The sequence below is a fragment of the Lipophrys pholis genome (assembly GCF_963383615.2).
Source record: "Lipophrys pholis genome assembly, chromosome: 12".
Classification (NCBI taxonomy): Eukaryota; Metazoa; Chordata; class Actinopteri; order Blenniiformes; family Blenniidae; genus Lipophrys; species Lipophrys pholis.
In genome coordinates, this window is record NC_137641.1 from 589321 (window position 1) to 614635 (window position 25315).

General features: G+C 43.0%; 1 protein-coding gene across 3 annotated transcripts in view; it reads left to right on the forward strand.

Moving 5' to 3' along the window:
* pkn3 (protein kinase N3) overlaps positions 1-25315 on the forward strand; it is an 87192-nt gene that overhangs the window by 33489 nt on the left and 28388 nt on the right. For all 3 annotated transcript variants that reach the window (XM_080477494.1, XM_080477496.1, XM_080477495.1), the window contains exons 8-11: positions 2918-3027; positions 5500-5643; positions 5822-5897; positions 6865-7024. In XM_080477494.1, the coding sequence (XP_080333620.1) occupies positions 2918-3027; positions 5500-5643; positions 5822-5897; positions 6865-7024 (490 nt within the window). The remainder of the gene's footprint in view (positions 1-2917; positions 3028-5499; positions 5644-5821; positions 5898-6864; positions 7025-25315) is intronic.

Here is a 25315-nt window from a genome sequence, read left to right on the forward strand (position 1 = left end):
CTCACTGCTCAGTTCTGCGATGATGGCGTGCGGTTTGCCACCAGACTTCCATTGAATCAGACTGCGGTGGGAGCGCTCCACCCGCGCTTCCCTGACGAGGAGACCGCCTCCGGTGTGCGGGATCCTTGGAGCTCAGCCACCCCAATACTCCGTATATTTCCTCTTCTCATTCACCCCTCTAGATCCTCACACTTGTCTTTAACCACCTTCTTTTCTGTTTGGAGAGCAGATACTGTTCTTCGCATTGTCACCATCTCATCAGACTAGACCCACATGTCATCTTCAACACGTTTGAAGCTCCGCCCGAATGGCGGTGGTGTTGCTGTTAATCTCCGTCTTTACGTCCTGTATTTCCTGTTTCAATGACTGGAAATGATCAACCATGGCGTCCTTAATTTGTTGTCTTATAATGGTGGAGATCTCCTGCCGTTTGGAGACTCGGATGTCCGTTTTGATTGCTGTCGTGTCCATGCTGTGCTTCGGAGGAGTCGCAGGTATTGGCATCTCCTGCTTTGCGGTCTTGTCTGAACTTTTTCCCCCGACTACACTCCATAAAGATAGCTATAACCAACTTTTTTGTTGTGTTGTTGATAGTAATACCCTTTAGGAAAGCTTTACAAAATCAATGGGTAACTTAAGTGTCCTTGAAATTTGAGATTTAAGCAGAAATGTGCGGGAGCTCTGAGCAGTGCGTCTTCACTCCATTGAGCTCACTTGCGCCCCCAACATAGTCTTGACTTTTAGGGGCCGTACATGCCAGCACGCCAGGTCACCTAAACGAGTTCCTGGCCTATCATCCACATGAGGCGGCGTTTTTGGAGCGGGGTCCCAGAGTGGGGAAATTCTCAAACCCCGGCATGTGCCGTTCACACCCGGACATCCCCTCCACCGCGGCCCACAATGTCACCTACTTACCACAATAATCATGTACTACAAGCGAAGGTGGAGCTGCAGAAGCTACTGACGCCAGCAGCAGGAGGAGCAGGGCCATAGACATATAGAACTTAGAGTTCTATACAGGCGTATGAGCAGGGCGGGGGGCTGTTCCCTAGCCTGTTACTCAAAGTTTTTATATTGTGGAATGGCTTTCCTGCTGGGAGCGGGGCAAACAGATGGTGTCCGGTGTGAGTTCTGTCCATAGAGGTTTTGGTGGCTGTCCTCTGCAGGTGTCCAGCAGCGTCCAGGCTCAGAAGGTCATCTGCGATGATCTTCTGAGCTGTCTTCACTACCCGGGCCAAGTCTTTCCTGTTCTCTGCTGTGCAGCTGGTGTACCTGACAGTGATCTGGACTGTAAAACCACTCATTCGTGTAAAGAAGTACAAACTTATTCAATCACCCTGTGTCCTTAACTTATTGTGTCATTGCCACCTCCATAACACAATACTCATAATAGTTGTGTGTCTGCTTACAAAGAATAGCAATACACAACAATAGAAACGGAACAATAACCTTTTAAAAACAATGTGACAAATGACAACAATAGTAAGAATAACTTTTATATGGCACCTTTCATTCATATAATGTAGTTCAAAGTGCTTCACAATTTAAAAAGGTGAAAAACTCATTACATTCTAATAACAGTACAATACTAAAAATTAAGAAGTAGACTAAAACAAACAGATGAGAAGAATGTGTGGAAAAATTTCACAATTTAGATTACATTTTTTAGTTTCTTTATTATGACCATGGAACAATTCCATCTCCAAAATAACTGGCTTCTGATTTTCTGTTTTTTTTTTATATATATAGATTCTTCTCTTTCAGAACATAAACCACAAAGAAGTGCTTTGCATTCATGCTGATATCAAAAATACCAAATAAAATATAGCAACACACACACACACACACACACACACACGGTAGACAGTGGGGGGAGGAGAAATTAATAATTTAACTGCAAGTTTTGAGTATTTCCCGCCAGCTTGTGCAGTTTGGTGACCTACTGGTCAGCCAACATGACAACCTGCTGTTTTACTACACATAATTACTCATTACTTGAATTTGGCTTTATAAAGTCTGCAAATGACTCGCTTTTTATAACGAGTCATCGGGTAACTTTTAAAATTTAAACGTTACGTTTATTCACTCCCCATCAATACGAGGTATTCTGCTGGGTGGCGGGGTGCCAACGTGGAGCTGCAAAATTATTAAATTAAAAGGAAACGGTGTGGTCCAGAGACAAGTGATGACAATAAATAGGCAACTTATGTGGTTGACGGATCATCTAGTTGGGGTACTGCAATCCAGGGCACATCTCCCCTTATTTCCAATGTTGTGGAGGGACGGGGGTCAGTACCTCAGAAAGACTGACTGTTTCATTGGTGAACCAAGTCTTTCTAAAGTGTAAAGGTGAAACCGTTGTGTAACATTGGGAGCTTTACCACTTATTCACGGCTTTATAATACACCTCCGAGCCAAAAACACAAGGGTGTCACAAAATGTGGAATCGCAGCGACTCGGAGAATTCAGTGTTTTTGAAGTCAAGCCTAATGTGAAGAGACCTGAATCCTTTGTAGCTTTAAGTGAAAAGAATTCACCCAATTCCTGTGCTCCATTGCTCCAAAACCTTGAGCTCAAACATCCCTCCCAGAAACACTGGATGTCAGTCCAGTCTCCATTTAATGCAAAGAGGACAGGTAGTATAGATCTTGGGATAGTTATACATGCTGGACTGTGCACAGACAATCTACATATTTCAATTGAGTATGTTTTGACTCTGTCAACATTGTGGACACTAGAAATTAGGCTTCTGAATTTCAATCTATATGTGCATGCTTGTACTCCAGCTCTGGTTACTTCTAACATTTCTGTGCAATTTTAAAACGGCTGGACTGAATTTAGTGGATGTTTGGGTTTTCCCAGAGTTTGAAGTAATACTTACAGCAGTGTGTGTGTTCTTGGTGGTTGTGTGTTTCAGCGGAGATCAGCGCCGTGTTGAAGGTGGACAGCAGGATCGTTGGGCGCACACCCTGGAGACAGCTGGCTAAAGAGGCCTGGGGACAGAACTTCAGCATCGAGCTGGAGCGGGTGAGTCTTTCTGTATTCACCACTTTACAGGTTGTTTTATCCCCAAGACCTCAGAACTTCAGTCGGGGGTGAATACATGGCATGGCTGCCATTGAACCGGTCCTTTTATACATAGCAACATGGTGGCGCTCAACGGCATGTTACTCTCCTTATCAGATGAATATACTGGTAAAATACACTTTCCCTTTTTGTTCTTTTAAGAAGAAAAGAAACGTCTCCTTTACTTTTTCCACATACATGTTCACAGTGTTTGCGTGCCACTGTTTCAGGCCATCATGGGTTATGATTGAAATCCTGTACTAAAGTGATCAGTTCATGATTTCAGGTTGATATTGCTTAGACAAATAGGAAAACAGCACATTCAATTGGTGTTGGTTAGTGATGGAATCTATTCTCCCTGTGTTCACCGATGTGTGACATTTCAATGCATTTATATTAGAAGTTTCTGAGATTTATCAAGTATCCTTATGGTGCACAGTTCAATTAGTTTCTGATAGGTTAACAATAGAAGTGACTTCTTATCTGTGAGTGTTTGATACCCTGTCACTCCTACTGCACTCATGTAATCCCGCTACTAATCCCCTGACATCTGCTCTCATCTGGTTTTAAGCACGCACACACAGCATCTTCCTTTAGTTTTCCAATGCTGCAGTGTTCATGATCTTCAGTTTACTGACTCCTCACATTTTGATGCATAAGTCACTAAATTGTAAATTTACTCGCATCATTTGACTGGTGATAAAAGTTTCAGTACTAATTTGGCAAAAAAATCTCTGAATGTTCATGTTTTTGTTTTGTTTTTTAAATTGTTATCTGATCTCGCTCTTATTTAACCACAACCACAGTGATGGATTCAATCCCCTCAATAAGTGCTTCCAGTTGCTCCTTCAAAATTAAAGTGAAAGGAAGATTTTGAACAGCTCAAATCAGGTTAACGTTCTGCAATATCAGCATCCACACTATACACATCACAACACCTCTTTCTTTCTTTTTTCCTTTTTCAAACCGCAATAAATCATTTAATTCCATGGACTGTGAATTCACACCCTAAATATAAACAGTCAGAGTCCACTTGCACTACATTGTATTGATAACAGATCATATTTCACTTTATTATTTCAACTTTACATTAAACCTGGAGCACAAGAACTATGAAAAAAAAAAATGTAATAATCCCAAAGTCAACAAACTTCTCTGCTTCTGAAACAATACTGGTGGAAACGGCAAACAAAACAAGGTGTGTGGTTAAATGTGGGCTCAATAAGAGAAAGACCTGTTAATATGAACACATATCCCAAAGCACAAATACCTAAAGTCATATCTTTGTTTCTTTATCACAAGTCCTATCATGATGGTTGTACATGATACTGATATACTGCAGCCTTATTTCCTCCTCTCTTTGAGAAGATGTTTTGATATTGGTATGTTTTACACACAAACCATTTTGACGCGAGTGCAGTGAGAATAAGGCCCCGTTTACACAAAACTCTTTCATGTGACAACACTTAATCCCTGAAAAAAAAGTGTTGCGTTCACACTGCAGCAGGGGACACAGAGACAACGATGTAGTTAGTATGCCTGACCACGGGAGGGCGCTGTTGCTTGTTGTTGTAATGAAACCACACAGACTTGTGTGCAGAGATTAATAGGCTATAAACATAAAGAAAATGGAGAGAACCCGACATCCGTATGGACTGAAGAGGCATCGGATGATATCAGGGAGAGTCTTAACTATTAAACTACTGATATGAACGATACAACTAGAATATGGACCAAGTACTACGGTTCCGTCATGTTTGTTTAGAGGTGGATGAACAGAAGGAACTATTTTCAACGGGGAGGGAGGGAGAGATATGCGCATGTGCAGTAAGAGCATTGCGTTGCCTCCGCCACTTTCTGCAGGGGGGAATCCTCACCGTGAAAGAATCTTTCCACCGAAGGAGCCGATATAAAAACTTTGTGGATACAGTGAATCTGCACACAGGTCGTGTAAATGGACCCTCAAAAGTGAGGAACGTTTTGCGGATTCACTTGTATTCGTTGTTGTGTAAATGGGGCCTAAGGAGAAAAGTCTCATGCATTTTTGTGTCTGTGATAAACTCATTAAGAGGTTTAAACTGTTCTCAGGTGTGTTTCACTTAAGGAGGTTCTTCCAACCACATCAGTGTATTTTTGTCAAACAGCTCCACAGCTGGATCACAGCTGTTTTCACTGGTCGGACTTCAAGTCTTGAAATAAAGTCGATCTTTTTGTCGGTCAATTCGTGTAAAGGTTCAATAATGCCTGTTTTCAAGGAAGAAGTTAAATAGTAGCATTGTTTATGTGCTTTTGTGGTAAACACACTGTTTAAACTTGTGTTATAATCATTTTGCTTGAAGAGTATGTTTGTTTTGTTTTATTGTGATAATCTCATAAGACTTTTGTTGGTGAATAGAAGCACTTTCCTATCCGTGTTTGTGTATGTTGGTGTAGTCAAGGGAGCTGGAGATCGGTGTGTATTGGAGAGATTGGCGGGCATTAAGTGGCATTAAGTTTCTGCGGCTGGAGGACTTCCTGGATAACCAACGACACGGCATGTGTCTGCCACTGGAGCCTCAAGGCATCCTGTTCATTGAGGTGTGTATTCCCACAACTCACACATGTGTTCCTGCATATCATGACCAGCATAAAGCTTCATAATATACTGTGTGTGCGTTCAGTTTCTACACACAGGAAAGGAGATAAAGGTGTGGTCCAGACAGACATGTTAATGTTCCTTACATGAGTCATAACCAGCCACTCCACTCTGTTCCAGGTGACCTTCATTAATCCTGTCATTGAGCGCCGCTCCAAACTCCAGAGGCAGAGGAGGATCTTCCCCAAAGAAAAGGGTGCCAGCATTTCTTTCTAATGCAATGGGAAGTCTGTAAACTACAGTTCTTTCTCATATGGTATCAAGCTGTAATAACACACGGAATACTTACTTTTACCAGACATTTTTTACAATCAATTATTTAGCTCAATGACATCCATATTTTTCTTTAGAAAAAACACCCAAAACCCTGATTATAAGAAGTCCTAATCCTTCATGGCCAGTGAAAAAGAATGGTCATTAGTTGTGTTTCCTGGATTCTTTCTGATTGAGAGATCCGAGTGTCCTGTTTACATGGAAACTGAATGACGTGCAGGTTTATACGCACACAACACAGCCAGTGGATCAATCCCACAATGCTTTGCACTGACATGTGATCCCAAATCCAAATTTAATTTGAGAAACATGAGAATCAACAAAACTTTATTAGAAAGCTTGTTGCATCTATCTCTGGAGATACTGAAATACCAATGAAACTTTCTTTCTTCAGAATGTGGTCAGGAGGTACACTTGCATGTATCAGTTGTCTCCTATAGCAACCATTTTTGTACATTTTTAAACGACATGCATGAATCAGAATTACTCACAAAGCTCCAACAGTGGGAACTCGTCCCTTGTGTGGTTTACATGGACTCTGATCAGATCCTAAACAGTTTGACCCCACTGACTCTGATAGGACCAATCTTATTTAATTGAAGTGTTTACATGGTGAATCAGATTGCTTGCAGTCCATGTAACTGTATCTACTGCATTTACCTGCAAACCTTTACAATAACCCTGAGCAAGACTGAACCTTTTTACAACGGTTATTAAGCAAATGGAGTTTTTCATGATATAAAACCAGTATGAACAAACATTAGTTCAACTCTATAAAAAAGAGCAAAACTAAAATAAATCAGACGTTGAGCCAGTCTCTCTCTCCCTCTCTCTCTCTCTCCCTCTCTCTCTCTCCCTCTCTCCCTCTCTCTCCCTCTCCCCTCCACCAGGGAAGAACTTCCTGCGTGCGGCTCAGATGAACATGAACTTTGCCACATGGGGCCGTTTGGTGATGAGCATTCTGCCTCCATGCAGCTCTCTGGAGCCCCTCAGCCCCCCGTTAACGGGCCCCAGCACCGGCCCCTCGTCTTCTGGCTCCTCTCCAGCGGGGTATGACTCTGTGGCGTCTCCACACACTGTGACACAAACCTTCTTCTAATAGCATTTGAAGAAAAAAAAGAACAAAACTAAAAGAAATCAGACTAAAAGAAATCTAGGGTGTTCAACCACGGTCCTGGGGGGCCGGCGTCCTGCAGGGTTTAGCTCCTCCCAGTTGTAGCACACCTGATTGCGATGAGGGGCTCGTTAATGGGCTTTTTCACGACCTTGGGGATGACATCGTCATTAGATCCAGGTAAACTGAAACAAGGAGAGAATGAAAACCTGCAGGACAGGGGCCCTCCAGGACCGGAGCTGGACACCCAGTTCTAGCATGAAGCACTCTATCCCTTACTTCTCTTTAAAAACATGAGCCTGAGGCCACGTTTACACGTACCCGAGTATTTGAAAAAACTGTAGTATTTCTCTGCGTTTTACACATAAACGCAGCTACGACTCACCAGAAAAGATGATTCTTGAAAACTGTGGAGGTCTGGATAAACTCTGTCTCCGATTGCATCTAAAGAGGGATCGGCAGTCATTTATGTCACAATTCGTGACGTTGTGTTTGTTTCCAGGATTCCGATTGGCTATCATGGTTCATGCTTCTCGCTACACTGCATTTGACATTAGTGGGATGAGACAGATTTCACTTTACTATTGAACAATTTTTTTTATTTAAACATCACATGCGTTACTGAAAAATTAAAGTCCTTTGAAAGATTGTCTGCAACAACATTAAAATGATGTATGTAATTGTGTAAAAGCTGCAGGGCTGCAGAGCCGCCTGTGGCTCCAGACCGCTGCTTTACTAATATGTTCCTTCATCCTCATGAACACATGCTGCAGTTTATCCTCACTCAGACTCGCACACATGTCCAGCTGCCCCACATGCTTAGTGGAGCAGCAAATGTGCATTAATCCACTGAAAATAGTCTCTGCTCTGTGTTACTGTATATCCAACACACACATTTCTTTTCACTCTAAGGCCACATCCACACCAGCCCAAACCATCTTTTTCCTCCCCGGGATTCTCAAAACAAATTCCGTCCTCACCTCACTATGAACACGGCTCAACACGAGGCTTCAGGGCATGTAGTACATATGCCAGGCCTTTAGGGGCGCTGTGACTCACCAAACACAACAAAAACACAGGAGAAGACAGACCACATATTTAGAATTTAGAAGTAGACTCCTGTAATATAAACTTCTATATAACTCTGAGTACTATAGTATAGAGTACTATAAGTCTATGGCCCTGCTCCTCCTGCTGGTCGCGTCAGGAGCTTCTGCAGCTCCACCATAGCGTTTAGTCCCTGATTGTTGTGATTATTTGGTGACATTGTGGACCGCGGTGGCAGGAGAGAGGGGGGCGATTACGTCATCCTTTTTCCACAGTTGATCGGGGTGTGAACGGCATGCACCAGGCTTTTACAATTTACTCACTCTGGGACCCGTGTTAAAAAACCAAAATGTTTCCGGGCTTCTAAACCACCGCCTCGTGTGGATGATGGGCCAAAAACAGCTCGTGGAGGTAAACCGGCTTCCGGCCCCTAAAGGCCCCTTCATCCTCCATAAGAACAGGAAGAAAGTTCGGCAGTGCGGGTCCTGTCGGACAAAATGACGTCATTTCCTTCAGCCAGCTTCCTCTGGCCGAAGGAAATGTTTTTCAGCTGTGCCAACCGCCCTGGCCGAACGGTGTAGGAGCTGCACTGCCGTGTGCTGCGCATGCCTGTTCCAGTTCACTATTAAACATCAGTCATATTTTAATCATATTTAACTTGGAACATCGCTACTGTACGAGCACCGCAGCTCATTAACATGTGGGAATGCAGGCTTACATGATGCACCTGAACGCATCACGAACAGCTGTCATCTCCTGGAGTTAAAACCAGACCAACATGGCGCTCTGACAACAACTCCCTCTTTTATTACTGAAACAGTTCAGAGGAATGTGTTTCTGAAAGCGTATTTTTATTGATGTTATAATTTCAAGTATAGTCAGTTAAGTAGAAATATAATTAATGAGACTTTCAATAGAATTAATGAATAGGGTTTTAATATTACCAAAAAAAAAAAGATATACGTTTCTGCAATCAACTCAGAATAAGGAGAATTAGGCGTTGGACGGACGTCAGTTTAGCTGGCACAGTAAAAAAAAGAGTTCCATACATTGGTCCCAGCATAAAATCAAAAGAAATCTGAGGGATAACTGTGAAAGACTTACTTGCTCGGCCATGATAGCCCCATAAAAACATTTTTTCCTTTCTTTTTCCTCCCATGAAACAGCCACTTACTTTTCACTCTCATGACCCGCCCTACTGTCCCTCTGATTGGCCCTGAACGGGAACAAGTGACCGATAAGAAAGGAGGGGGATTACAAGGCCGTCTATGCAATGCCCGCCCCCAAAGTGCCGAAACTCAACATCACCGCGCAGAGAAATCACATAATTCACAGCGAGAGCACGAGACAGTGCGTGCACGCACAGAAAGCTGTCTAACTGCGCGCAATTACAGTTTTTATGCGCTTGGGTTTCTGGTAGCAGGGGGTTTAAGGTGGCAGCAAAGAGAATCATTAGGCAAGCCCTGTACAAATTGCTTGTAAATGATTCATTTTCATGGATTTAGTACAATACTCTGAAATATAATAGCAATTTAAACATAAGTTAGTCCAATAAAAATGGACTAACTTATGTAGCTCATCACATTCACCCATTCACACACACATTCACACACCATTGGAGGCTACAGCTGTGCAAGGCGCTGTCATACTCATATGTATGATTATTAGTGCTGTCAGGTTCAACCTCTGGACATTTATTAAATCTGCAAGAAAGAACACACACCGAGTCAAGTTCTGGTCTTACTCGCGAGGAGAACGGACAGAGAGTGTTTCAGTTACAATCTCCAACCCGCTCTGAAAACTCTCTGCGTCTCCTCTCTTTTTATTATCTCGTTCCGAGGTCACAGTGGAGAAACATAAGTCACACAGTACTTCTGCAATTCATGAGAAAGACTGTTGGTACAGTGAATGTGATAACTTTACGAAGAATTATTCCAACATTTCCCCCCTGTTTATCACATGAACAAATACAGTGCCAAAAACAGCTCAAACAAACAGATTTACACTCAAAGAGGTGAATGTTTGAATGATTGTTCTTAGACATGCATCACGTCATAGTTATCAGAATATGAAAAAAGACCAGGCACGGAGAGGAGAGCCTCCTCCTCATCTCTGTTGGGCCTGGACATGTCGGGTTGGTGTGTCAGCGTCAACATGGTAGTGGTGATGGAGCTGTGAATCATCCTGGAGATCATAGACTGGATACAAGGCAAAACACAGGTGAAAACAAGACATCCCAGAAACAAAATTACAAGCATCGGGGCGGTTGTTTTCAGTACTACCTGCCACCATGGGCCGGAGAGCAGCCAGGTGAAGGGGTTCCAGACACTATCGTCTGGATGAAAGTCTCGGGTGTAAGCACGAGCCAGCACAGTCAGGTTTCTTAAAGCTAAAGTAATTTGACCCTCATCTCCAGCGTTGTGAGGAATAAAAGTACAACAAATATCCCCTACAATGGCACAAACTCCGCCCTGGGGTGCTGATAGCAAGTCAAGCACAACTCGATCTTGTAGCTCCATTTCCCTCAAGGCACTCACCTCCCGTGACAGGCCTTCCAAGGCACTTGTGGTTGCATTTATGAACAGCGCCATTCGCCAGTTTTGTGTTTCAAAACGCAGCAGCAGTTTACCCACTCCCACCCACGGGTACAACGACAAGGTGATCTTCTGGCCTGTACTCCAAACCTTAAACTCAGCAGGGACGTCTGAGCCCCATGGTCGTGGAGTTCAAGGCTCCTCCTCCTCTGCTTAGGGGAGTGGGGCGGCGCTTTCTCTGCATACACCACAAAGGAACTGTCAGTGACATTCACGGGCGTACAACGCCCCTGCCAATCAGGAGGCAAGAACAGGTGGATGGTATTACCACACATCCAATAGAAATCATCCTGAGGTAAAGTCCCCAGGGCGTCAGGTGCTGTGAAAAAGTCTACACAGGAAGCTCCGTCAACGGCTTGAGTTGTGTTAAACGAACCATTTGAGAAGCGCACGCATGGGGAGAGAGTAATATGACAATACTTCTTAGTTATTGAACCGACTGTGCTGGGTCTGTCTGACAACACAGTCTTGCCGGAATAGCAGGTGACATTCATTTCCGGTGGATACGGTACCCCTTTTAAGAATATTGATGTTGTCCAATTGCGCGAGAGAAGGTGTGTAAAATTCCTCCCTTTCCAGGGAATGCTATGAGAATCATTCCATCCTGGTATTTTGATGTCACGCAGTCCAGTATTTACTTTAGATTGCAGCGTGTCAGGAAACAATTCTGAGACCTTGTCACAGGGTGCAACTACGACTGTGGGGTTGGCTGTTGACACAGGCATTTTGGCATATACGTAGCAATCGGTCCGATTAGTCCCTCTCGCTGTGAATTAAGCGGTACCATGCATTAGTTTGATACTTATTCTTGGGATCAGTACTTTGCCACCATTTGTTGCTAGATTTAGTTCTAACTACTTTGGTCTCTGGAATGTACATCATGAGGATCCAGGCTCGTGAGAGAAGCACGATTACGGTTGCAGCAGCCATAACATGGCGACGGTTGTGGGTAAATATCATTACTGCAGAGTCTTGTCCTCTAATCAAACATTGTGGCTTGAAACAACTTCTGCTGACTTTCGGGTCTACCCAAACTCTACTCGTCTGAGTCCACCCTATATCAGACTTTAGCTCACTCGGTTTATCAGGTAGCTCTGCACCAATGATCTTTTTACCGTGGGACAGATGTATCCACGAGGGTCTTTCAGCGGTTTTCCTCATATAGTCTGCTAAATTAGCTTCCTCATCTGGTTCCCAATAATTTTTAAAGGTTGGTATTCTGTAAGGTCGTCCAAATAACGTCTCATATGGCGTTAAGCCATTCGTACTGGTGATGTTAATGTACATTTTTACCAAATCTAAGCATTTTGTCCATGGTCTATTTGTTTCTTCCATGCACTTCTTTAATCAATTTTTTATTGTTCCATTCATTCGCTCTACTGGACCTGCACTCTGCGGATGATATGAACAATGATTTTTTAGATCTATGTGAACCAAAGTTCCTATATGTTTAATCACTGCATTTATCGCTTCTGATTATCCCTGGAATTCCATATATAGGTATTATGTCTTTACATAATGCTTTGGCTACTGTCAAGGAATCTGGTGTCCTTGTCGGAAATAACTCTATCCATTTAGTGAATACGTCGATTATCACTAGGCAGTATTCATATCCTTCACTTTTATTTAATTCTATGTAGTCCATGTGGATTACTTGGAATGGATATTCTGGCTCTGGAAATTTACCACGTTTTGGCCTGAGGTTACCTTGCGGATTGTGTTTAGCGCATGTTAAACACGCTCTACAAAAGTTAAATCCATAGGTTGTTCAGTGGGGCAAAAAAGTATTTAGTCAGCCACCGATTGTGCAAGTTCTCCCACTTAAAATGATGACAGAGGTCTGTAATTTTCATCATAGGTACACTTCAACTGTGAGAGACAGAATGTGGAAAAAAAATCCAGGAATTCACATTGTAGGAATTTTAAGGAGTTTATTCGTAAATTATGGTGGAAAATAAGTATTTGGTCACTTCAAACAAGAAAGATCTCTGGCTCTCACAGACCTGTAACTTCTTCTTTAAGAAGCTCTTCTGTCCTCCACTCGTTACCTGTATTAATGGCACCTGTTTGAACTGGTTACCTGTATTAATGGCTCCTGTTTGAACTGGTTACCTGTATTAATGGTACCTGTTTGAACTGGTTACCTGTATTAATGGAACCTGTTTGAACTCGTTATCTGAGGTTGTGGACAGGTGTCTTTTATACAAACAGTCAGACTCCAAACTCCACTATGGCCAAGACCAAAGAGCTGTCGAAGGACACCAGGAAAAGGATTGTAGACCTGCACCAGACTGGGAAGAGTGAATCTACAATAGGCAAGCAGCTTGGTGTGAAAAAATCAACTGTGGGAGCAATTATCAGAAAATGGAAGACATACAAGACCACTGATAATCTCCCTCGATCTGGGGCTCCACGCAAGATCTCATCCCGTGGGGTCAAAATGATCATGAGAACGGTGAGCAAAAATCCCAGAACCACACGGGGGGACCTGGTGGATGACCTGCAGAGAGCTGGGACCAAAGTAACAAAGGTTACCATCAGTAACACACTACGCCGACAGGGAATCAAATCCTGCAGTGCCAGACGTGTCCCCCTGCTTAAGCCAGTGCATGTCCAGGCCCGTCTGAAGTTTGCCAGAGAGCACATGGATGATCCAGCAGAGGATTGGGAGAAGGTCATGTGGTCAGATAAAACCAAAATAGAACTTTTTGGTATAAACACAACTCGTCGTGTTTGGAGGAAGAAGAATACTGAGTTGCATCCCAAGAACACCATACCTACTGTGAAGCATGGGGGTGGAAACATCATGCTTTGGGGCTGTTTTTCTGCTAAGGGGACAGGACGACTGATCCGTGTTAAGGAAAGAATGAATGGGGCCATGTATCGTGAGATTTTGAGCCAAAACCTCCTTCCATCAGTGAGAGCTTTGAAGATGAAATGTGGCTGGGTCTTCCAGCATGACAATGATCCCAAACACACCGCCGGGCAACCAAGGAGTGGCTCCGGAAGAAGCATTTGAAAGTCCTGGAGTGGCCTAGCCAGTCTCCAGACCTCAACCCCAGAGAAAATCTGTGGAGGGAGTTGAAAGTCTGTGTTGCTCAGCGACAGCCCCAAAACATCACTGCTCTCGAGAAGATCTGCCTGGAGGGGCCAAAATACCAGCTACTGTGTGTGCAAACCTGGTAAAGACCTATAGTAATCGTTGTGGGAGTGGGGGAACTTGCACAATCGGTGGCTGACTAAATACTTTTTTGCCCCACTGTATATATTGTTTGTATTTGTCCTACCATCCCTCCTGTTGAGACATGTGAGACACCATGGCTCAATATTGCTGCCCATTTGTATAGGTTTTTTTGGTCGGATTGGTTTGTTTTCTGGTCAGAAATAGATGCTATCTTTTAGTTTAGCGCCTTGTTTTTTCCAATAATCTTGTTCTGTTGGTGGACTTTGTTTTTGCATAGTTCTAAGTCTTGATCTAAGTGGTCGTGTTTTTGTATTGATGCAGCAAGAATTCTCCCTGTTGCTGCATCTTTTGCTGTTTTATCAGCGAAAGCATTTCCTTTGCTAACGCTGTCAGTGCCGTTAGTGTGGGCTTGACATTTGCATATTGCTAATTTTGAGGGTAACTGGATAGCTTCCAATAGCTCTTTTAGCAATATTGCATGTGTGACTGGTTTTCCTGTTGATGTAACCATTCCTCTGTTATGCCAGTATGTGACAAAGGTATGAGCAGTAGCATAAGCATACTGACTATCAGTATGTATTGTTACTGGTTTTCCTACCATTAGTTTACAAGCTTCGGTTAATGCAACTAGTTCGGCTGCCTGTGCAGAATAATGAGATGGCAACGCTTCCGCTTTTAAGACTTTGTCTGCTGTCACTACAGCATAACCTGTCTCAGTTTTCCCAAACTCATTTTTCCGAGATGAACCGTCAACATAAAGTGTCTCTCCTTCATTTAAAGGTTGGTCAAAAAGATCTTTTCATTGATCTAATGCCTTCTTGCATAGTGACACATGTGCTGGGTACTGGCCTCCATACATCTGGTTTAAGGAGGCTGGGAGTGTCACAGCAGCCGCTGCACGGCTGTGGCCATCGCTGTACACATAACTGCATGTTATCTTTTCAGGAGTAAGTCTGTTCAGTTTGTTTTCATAATCTTCGTCTGGCCCTGGAGTTGTTTTGTACCACATTGTTACATGGAGCTCGTCCGGGCTCATACATTGTTCCGCACTTTCTCGACCTTGCCTTAAAAGAAAATCTCCTGTTTTGTATGGGGAACTGTTTCACTGTTTCATTTGTTTGTACTGGCCGGGTACTGAATCTTTTAACGTTGTGGGACACGTTCCTGTGTCGCAGAGAAAAGTAATTTGTTTTCCATTACAAATTAACGTTACCTCAGGTAATTGGTGGGCAGAATACATTATTTCTTCAAAATGTAATTGTACCTCAGTGTTTATGTTCTCTGCGCTCATGACATCATAGAAATCTCCTTCATGTTCTGCCCCTGCATACAATGGAATAGGTTCATAACCATGTTGCTGTTTTTTCTTTTCATTTCCCTTGGTATCTTTTATTATCGAATCTCTGAGCCGGGTTAATTTTCTGAGTATTGAGGCTCCCGTTGAACCCGTGTTTAGTTATCCAGCTGTCTAAATGTTTTGTCAGATCCGCATCCTGATCTTGAACAAATTTCCAATCTTTACATGTTAATGTTTCACGTGGTTTTGAACGTCCCTGTCCCATTTTGAATTAAATTTGGACGGACCGTACTACATAGGGTAGTCTATGGTTCCGCTTTATTACTTCTTCAACAGGGTAGTGGTTAATCTGTAACTGAACGCGGTAATTCTCGCTTCAACCCTCTCAGGTGGAGAATTCTTGCCTGTGCATCCACGTCAGCCCACTACTTACTTTCCTGTTGCTTTAAATGATGCCCGAAACCTAGTGGTTCTCAGTACATCCACACATTCATCAACATTCACACTTTTGGTGCAGGATTTTTGGAGACACAACAACCGCGGGCCCTGCCGTCCTTTACAACGAGTATTTTCCAGGCCCAGTTAACCTCAGTGTCTTTTCTTAGTTTTACCTATAAGTGCCTAGGATTATAGGGTTTTACTACTGCGCTGCAACCCTCATTTCAGCCAGTCTTTTTAAACACAACTAACTTACCCTTGGGGCGGTTCTGTCTCGCTTCTGGATGCCGTCAGCCGTCGAATTCCGACAGCTGGGTAGACCACCAGTCCCGGAAAAGGAGCTTAGGTCTCACCTAGTGAGCCTGCCACGGCCGTGGTCTTTCTGCTGATCTCCGCGTCTGTCGGAATCCTCAGGCGTTGTTGGCATCCGGCTCGAAGGACCAAGTTAAATGTCAGGTTCAACCTCTGGACATTTATTAAATCTGCAAGAAAGAACACACACCGAGTCAAGTTCTGGTCTTACTCGCGAGGAGAACGGACAGAGAGTGTTTCAGTTACAATCTCCAACCCGCTCTGAAAACTCTCTGCGTCTCCTCTCTTTTTATTATATCGTTCCGATTTCACAGTGGAGAAACAAAAGTCACACAGTACTTCTGCAATTCATGAGAAAGACTGTTGGTACAGTGAATGTGACAACTTTACGTAAAATTATTCCAACAAGTGCTGTCAATCGATTAACATTTTTTTTTACTAATTAATTGCAACATTTTCTGTAATCAATTGCAATTAATGACATTGTTTTTCTTCTGAAGACTGAAGCTTGTAATGGATATTTATTGAGGTGAAAACCACGGAATTAATGTCGACTCAGCACAGACTATATTTAAATTCAAAGACTATTTTTATAACGTCCTTTTAGCTTAGTATGAATGGTGTTTTCTCCAAGATTAGACATAAATACATGTAATAATAAACGTCTAACATAAGTCTGGGTTTTGTTAGGGTGCAGGTCCACCACTTTGAGAATTTTAATATCTCTAGAAACAAAGTTGTAAACTTACTACATGAACAAAGTGACAATAATGTAATGTAATATCCATGCACACACAGAGACAGAGAAAGTAACACCCTTTTAGAGAGGGAGAGCTCCCTCTCTAAAAGGGTGTTACTTTCTCTGGGTGTTACTTTCGCACACGCACACACAGTATACAGGAGAGCCAGAGAAAGAGGAACAAATAATATTTTACCTGCAAGTCTTTCTCCCAGCTTTAGCAGTTTGGTGGCGACTGGTCTGATAGTAAGTCATAATTATGAGATAGTAAGTCGAAATTATGAGATAATTTTGCATAAGTCAAAAGTAACAGGTCTTTGTTGGTGTTCCCTGGTGGAGCTCTGCTCTTCAGTTGTGGACACAGAAATGGATTGTCATTACATTGAGGACTACTTTAAACGGGGCTTCACAACAAAGGAAATACTTGATTTGCTTGCTAATTCACATGGGATTGTATTAAGCAAACGCACCCTGGAAAGGATTTTAAGCAAGAAGCAGCTCTGGTGTAGGAAGAATAAAACTGATGTAGATGAAGTGGCAACCTTCATTGAACAGCAACTGGAAACCTCTGGTCAGTCCCATGGTTACAGATGGATGCATGAATAATGCTGGTTCCATGGAATTGTAACCGACAGAGAGACAGAAGGATGTTGCTACGGTTACAGGATGCTGAAGGTGTCGATCTGATGTCAATAAATCGACTACGAAGGCGTGTGCATCACAGCTGTGGTTCAAACTATGTTTGGCACATTGATACGACAAGCTGAAACCTTTTGGAATCACCATCAGTGGGGGTATTGATGGGTTTTCCCGAAAGAATCTTACAAAACAAACAATGATCCAGAGACCATGACTGGCTGGTCCATGGAGGCGGTTCTCCACGCTGGTGGCTGCACTGCCACACTCGCACTGGATTCAGGTACAGAAAATGGTCACATGGCTGAAATGCAGCGGTTCTTACATTTTTCTGAGAACCAAGCTGAAAGAGGCTGTGACCTTTTGGTCCGAGCACAGGGAATCAGCGGATCGAACGATGGTGGCTGATCCTGCGCAGTGAGTGGGTCCAGTTCTGGATGGACCCGTTTGATAAGCTGAAAGAAGATGGACACTTCTCTGATCATCTCCTGGACAAGTCCTTGATCCAGTTTGCTTCCTTCCATGACTCATTAGGAGACAGAGACCTTCTCTGTAGAAAGTCACAAGTTAAAACATCTTTGCTTGAATTCTTTGCAAATTGAAATTGAAATGATTCCAAACTATGTTTGGAAAGAAAACAACAGTGATGCACGTTGTGGTATTCAGAGTTACTCTACTAAATATAAGCATTATTTTAGTGTTGTGCTATGTAATAAACTGAAGGAACTTTTTGATTGGCTGTTACATTCAACCCCCAGGTTCCTGTAAGTTGGTCGAGTGCTATTCTTCTCAGGAGCGTCCCCCACTGGGCACTATGGACGTTAGGAAAATATGATTTTTGCATTTTTGGAGAAATTTTATTTGCAATAAGTTTCATATCTTGTCTGTCTCTGAGTGTGAAGTCATGACATTGTCCTGCCTGGTGAGACAAAGAATTCCCTCAAATGATATAAAATCCTAATTTTTCTGAACAGTGATGTAGTACAATCTGCTGTAGACCGCTGATGTGTGAAGTAAGAGTAAGTAACAGGTGAAAATGACATCATCACTCATTGCCTGCCTTCCTGCTGTCATTACAGTGAGACATGGTTTGTAATTCAACATTTTGTTTAAGACCTTCTGATCCCAAAAGTCTGAATCAGTGAAGATATTTACTCATTTAGTCACTTTTGTGCCAACCTGTCGTAGTCAAGTAGTTCTTACCCAAGGTTTGTTTAATGAGGAAGAAATTACCAATTAATATTCCCAAATATTGTTAAACACGTTTTTTTCAAATCAGGGTCCAGGGACTCCCAAGGGGTTCTCAGTAGGATTTCAGGGGGTCTCAAGCAAAAACATGATTTTTGCTACAATTCTTACTATAAGAGGCAGAATGTATCACTACTTTGGTATTAATAGTAACGACACAATGAACAATTAAACATGTAAAGTAAAACAAACAACAAAACATGAGCAAAGAAAAAGGTTTATCAGACGGGAGGGCGACAGGAGGGCGTGTTTTTGAAGTTTAGCAGATGTATTCACGCTGCAACTTGTGCCAGTGTCCTTTACATCCAAAAGTTTAAGATAAAAACTGCTCTGTTATTTTCTCATAGGAAGAAACAATGAGGTTGTGTTGAATAGGAACAACCAGAGTCCGTCAAATCCACAACTCAGGATGACCTCATGGTCATCCCTCCGTACTGCACGCCGTCCCTCCGTACTGCACGCAGTCCCTCCGTACTGCACGCAGTCCCTCCGTACTGCAAGCCGTCCCTCCGTACTGCACGCCGTCCCTCCGTACTACACGCCGTCCCTCCGTACTGCACGCCGTCCCTCCGTACTGCAAGCCGTCCCTCCGTACTGCAAGCCGTCCCTCCGTACTGCATGGCCGTCCCTCCGTACTGCATGCCGTCCCTCCGTACTGCACGCAGTCCCTCCGTACTGCACGCAGTCCCTCCGTACTGCACGCAGTCCCTCCGTACTGCAAGCCGTCCCTCCGTACTGCAAGCCGTCCCTCCGTACTGCAAGCCGTCCCTCCGTACTGCAAGCCGTCCCTCCGTACTGCATGGCCGTCCCTCCGTACTGCACGCCGTCCCTCCGTACTGCACGCCGTCCCTCCGTACTGCATGGCCGTCCCTCCGTACTGCACGCCGTCCCTCCGTACTGCACGCCGTCCCTCCGTACTGCATGGCCGTCCCTCCGTACTGCATGGCCGTCCCTCCGTACTGCAAGCCGTCCCTCCGTACTGCACGCCGTCCCTCCGTTCTGCACGCCGTCCCTCCGTTCTGCACGCCGTCCCTCCGTTCTGCACGCCGTCCCTCCGTGCTGCACGCCGTCCCTCCGTGCTGCATGGCCGTCCCTCCGTACTGCACGCCGTCCCTCCGTGCTGCATGGCCGTCCCTCCGTGCTGCATGGCCGTCCCTCCGTTCTGCACGCCGTCCCTCCGTGCTGCATGGCCGTCCCTCCGTTCTGCACGCCGTCCCTCCGTGCTGCATGGCCGTCCCTCCGTACTGCACGCCGTCCCTCCGTGCTGCATGGCCGTCCCTCCGTACTGCACGCCGTCCCTCCGTACTGCACGCCGTCCCTCCGTACTGCACGCAGTCCCTCACCTGGACGGAGGAGGACAGTGTTTGCATCGTGCAAGTTCACACCTGCCTTGAAGAGTGTGTGTTTAAGGACTTCCCATGCGATGATGTGTTCCATGTCTGTGTGGACCTCATGTCAGATTATAATCTGACATTAACAAATGATGTTTGAAACAGTTGAGCTGTATATCAAGCTGAGGCAGCTGATTAATACTGAACTTGATATAGAACTTTGAAAGTGAACCTACCTGATGTGTGGAGAGTGTCACATTCACCTCTCCAAATTGTTGAGCTTTTTCTTTTCTGTATTGTTCCAGGAAAATAATAAAGCTTCGTACGTAATTGCAGCTGTCAGTTCTAGTTGTGTTAAATGCAAAATCTACACATGCATGAACAGATTTTTTTTTTTTATTCAAACAGTTAAACGATCGTTGAATACTGAACAGCATATGGTTGCGAGGTGAGTCCAAAAACGGCAAACAAAAAGCTCCTGAACACAAAACAAAAAATAAAAATGGGCTTGGATTAGTTTCAGATTTCTTAGTTGAATTGATTGAACGCGACGGACAGAAACTCACGGAGATCACGGAGCGGATCGCTGCAGTGCATCATGGGAGTTTCTGTCTGTGGCGTTTTAGATGTAGTTATTGGGGGTTATATTAGGTTTGTAGTGTTGGTAATGGTTGTGTTTTTGTTGCTTTGTTCATGTTAGTTAATTCATCCAGTTTAGTTTGGTTTATTAGTTGTGGGAGGGAAACCAGGAGTGAAGAGGGTTTTGTGTGGGGTGTCGTCCTGCCATGGTTCACCATCTAGGTGATGTCAAATTTACAGCTGAATTATACATCTACACCTACCATCTCAGCAAGACATCAGAACCCCTGCAGCAGTCTTGAAATACAATCAGATCACTCTGCTGCGAGGCAGCACGTTATGATTTCATAGCAAGGTGTGGGCCGCAAATGGCCCGCGGGCCGCGAGTACAATACCCCTGGATTAGACTATGTCCATCACCCATACATTGCTCTCTAAGACATTGTTCATTTCATGTGGAAAGTCTGGATAGTCGACAGGACGTCTGTGAAATCCCTCCTCTATGTGAAGCTGACACTGATGCACTACTGTGAACTAGTCTGATCCTGGGTAGAATGTGAGGAAAGAGGAGAGGTGCTGGGTGTCTGGTTCTCTGAGATATGCATTTACATACTTGAGCATTTGTTTCTCCTGAGCATTCGGGGCGCTGGGTATGTAACTGATCTCATGGTTTTTCCTGAAGTTGGCTGAAGTTCTTCATAGACAGCGGACAATCCCTTTCTGCTCTGATGTCCCAGGTGCCAGTGTGTTGCTCCACTGTTCCTGAATCAGTTTGTGGTGAGCGAGCTCCTTCACAATTTGTTCAATGTTATCTGCTGTTGGAAGATCCATGATTTCCAACAATTCTTCTTGATCAACACTGTCAAAATCTGATCTGCAAGATTCAAAGATCGTTCACTCGGACTCTGACACATACTTGAAAAAGATGTCCACAAGACCACTCTCCAAAGAGCCCAGACTGCCTGCTCCATACAGGAAGTACAGGAAGGTACTTCTCTTTCTGACAGCCAAATGTCATCATTCTGCCCACGCTTTCTCATTCATTTCTACCAACACCATGACGCAGGAATGGCACTTTGAAGCCATTTCCCATAGTGCCTTGCTCATAGAAGTCCTTCCAGAATTCTGACAACACATCCCTTAAAACTCCTCCATTGTCCAGCCTTTTCAAGCTTTACATCAGGAAGTATAAGTCTAAAGGAAACGTCATTCTCTAGGATACTTTCCTCAGAAAACACTTGAACAAGTTCTCTGAGGATTTGTCCACGATGAAGAACAATCATTTTCTTAAATTTGGGTCTGATTGGCCTGTTCCTGCATGGTTTCCACTGCAGGAGGCAGAAATGGTTCAGGACAGGTCCTCAGAGAGACGCATGGTATCATCAGGACTGGAGTACTCCATGTCAGAAATGCTTCGTGTGTGGAATGTTCCAACACCACTATTATCTAAAGAATCCACATGATCAGGTAAACCAGGTGTGTAGATGTGTGGCCTGTGGCCGACATGACTGAGACTTTCACCTGTTGGATTAACAAACACTGTGCTGCTTTCAGTGTTGATTATATCTGAAGAGTTTATCTCCACAATGTTAGTGTCAGCAGTGTCTGGAGAATGGTGATCGATATCACAGCTGTCATTTGTGTTTTCACGAGTACCCTCTTCCTGATGTGTGCCACTGGTGATGTCTTTGTTTTTGGTTGTTAAATAGAAACGCAGGAGAGGCAACCTGGGCTTGTCATACAGTACCGTACAGTAACATACAGTACCATACAGTACAGTACCATACAGTACTGTACCATACAGTACAGTACCATACAGTAATGTACCGTACCATACAGTACTGTACCATACAGTAACATACAGTACAGTACCATACAGTACCGTACCATACAGTACATACAGTGCATACAGTACTGTACCATACAGTACAATGCATACAGTACCATACAGTACCATACAGTTCCTAAACTGTGATCCTATCATCTAATGAATGCTCCTGAAGATCAGGGACAATCCCAACTGTATTTTTTCCATCGAGAACAAACACCTGCACAGCTTGTCCAGTCATGTCCTGCTTTTTAATGTCTTTTGGGACACTCACTTTTCTGGTTCCTCCACCTTTTGTGGTGCGTACCTGCACCAATCCCTCCTCTCCGTAGTGCATCCATCCAATCTCCATTTTTCTATGATTCTTCGGAACATTTTTTGGATGTTTCTGGTGCTCCTTCTCTAACCTTCATCGCTTTTGTTTGTGGAGAGTCTTCCTCTGAGACGCTGGGTTCTCTTTCCTTTGGTCTGCAGTGTCCAGAAACAGCCAGTCCATCACCATAGGATGGCAGATACTTCTTCAGCTGGTCGTCCGCCATGAGGCTTAGAACACTAGAATCAATCTAACATAAAGAAATATTTCATGAATTCTTCATTCAACTGTATTAAGTTATAACAATTAACCTTTAATCAGAAATATGTTTTCATGAAGCATATCCACACTTTAAGAAAAGAAACAATTAATTAATAAAACACATCCTATTTGAAGTACCTTCTCCCGTTCCAGTCGCTGGATGTCTTCCTCAGGCGCCTGTCGTGTCTTTAACTAGTCACAGAGGTCATCCATCTGGTCCAGTTTAAATTCCACCTGTTGAAAAACATAAAAGCTCAAACAAACATTAAATAATCTCCTTTTCTACAGCAACCCTCGGATTTGGTTACTAATCCAGCTCTTAAAGTGGAGAGAGTTTGGTAAAGTTGGCACGTTATTCACAGATTCAGACTTTTAAACATTCTGGTTTATATTAATCAATGAACAGTGAAACCTTGTAAGAAGGTGGTCTTAAAACGTTTCCTTAAAATTATGGAAAAGTATTTTGGTGAAACTAAGTGTTGCAGCTTGATCAGCTGCACTCTGATAGAGAAGCAGAGTTTACTTGGTCTACATTATAGTGAACTTATTGAAGGTTATTACTTTAACTACTTCAAAGTCTGCTCTGGTGAGGACCGGGACCCTGGTTTTAGACATCTTCAGAGCAATATGCAATGTGCAGCTTGTCCTTTGGATATATCAATCAGTTTATTGGCTTTATTGGAGTTTCCAAACAGTGGATGTCTTCATCATATACTCAGCCCAATACAAAGTTCCTATAGATGCCCTATATTTCCAACAATAACCAAATAAATGTTGAGTATGATCCTTGGCGCAAACTGACCCCCTGACAGGCTCACAAAACCGTGTTTGCTCCCCTGTTCTGCACACCTGACCTCACCTGAAGGTTTGATTTCCTCCTTGCATTACCCAAGCTCCCTCTAGTGGGTGAACATAGTACTTGCACATAAGCCAGAGTACAGGTGAACACAGAGAGAGCATTGCATAAACCTTAAAAACTTATCAAACATATAAGAGGCTCCAGCAATTACTAGTAATTGAATATTAATAATAATAAAACATTCCTTAAAATTATAAGCTCATTTTTTAATCACATTTTAAACATTCTGGTTTATATTAATCAATGAACAGTGAGACCTTGTAAGGAGGTGGTCTTAAAACGTTTCCTTAAAATTATGAAAATAGTATTTTGGTCAAACTAAGTGTTGTAGTTTTGTTGGACAGAATTGCATTGGTCTACAGAACAATACAGTAAAGTTCTTTAATGTTATTACTAATAAAAATCCATTACCCTAATGCCAAAGTATTTTTGTCAAGCTGATCGCAGTAGTGTGATCAGCAGGACCCAACTGATGGTCGGACTTACTTTCTTTGGTTCATTACATTTGAGGGAAGTTGTTGAAGTTATTAAATTCTATTACTCACAATAAAAATAAAAATAAATATTTTCTGTCAAACTGATAGCTGTAATATGATGAACAGAACAACTTTAATGGTTGGACAGAGTGTCAGTGTTCTGCAGTATATTACAGTGACGTTATTACGTATCAGTACTAATAAAGGCAAATAAAAAATTCTTAAAATTGTGAAAAGGTGTTTTTATTCAAACTAATAGCTGAAGTATGATGGACAAATTTTCTGGGGTCAACAGTATACTACAGTGAAATTATTCTCTCATACTGACATGCAGGCCACTAGGTGTGGTTATTTTTTTTATAATTTCGACTTCTTATCTCATAATTTTGACTTCCTATTTAATAATTATGACTTGCCATCTCATAATTATGACTTACCATGGGATTATTATTTTTTTAATTAAAAAGGAGTTTTCTTTTTTTTTTCTAATGGTGGAAATGGCCTTCCATACGTTGCTGCTCCGGTAAGGGAGTAAAAAAAAAACCCCCCAAAAAAACAGAAGTAAACAAAACTGCGTTAATTACATTACTTTTTTTTTTATTTAACGTAATTTAAACATTACAAATCAATTAATTAAATTAACACATTATTTTTGACAGCCCTAATGATTTTACATTTTCCCAGAGATATACAGTGCATTCGGAAAGTATTCACAGCGCTCCACTTTTTCCACATTTTGTTATGTTATAGCCTTATTGACTCATAATGACATCAGAAGTTGTTTTTTTTTTTTTGCAAATGTATTCAAACATACATTTACAGCCTTTGTCATGATGCTCAAAATTGAGCTCAGGTGCATCCTGTTTCTACTGATCATTCTTGAGTACAATATTTAATTGTAGACCACCTGTGGTAAATTCAATTGATTGGATATGATTTGGAAAGGCACACACCGTCTATATCAGGTCCCACAGTGGACAGTGCATGTCGGAGCACAAACCGAGCCTGAAATCAGAGGAAATGTTTGTAGACCTCCAGGACAGGATTGTCTCAGGGCACAGATCTGGGGCAAGGCTGTGAATACC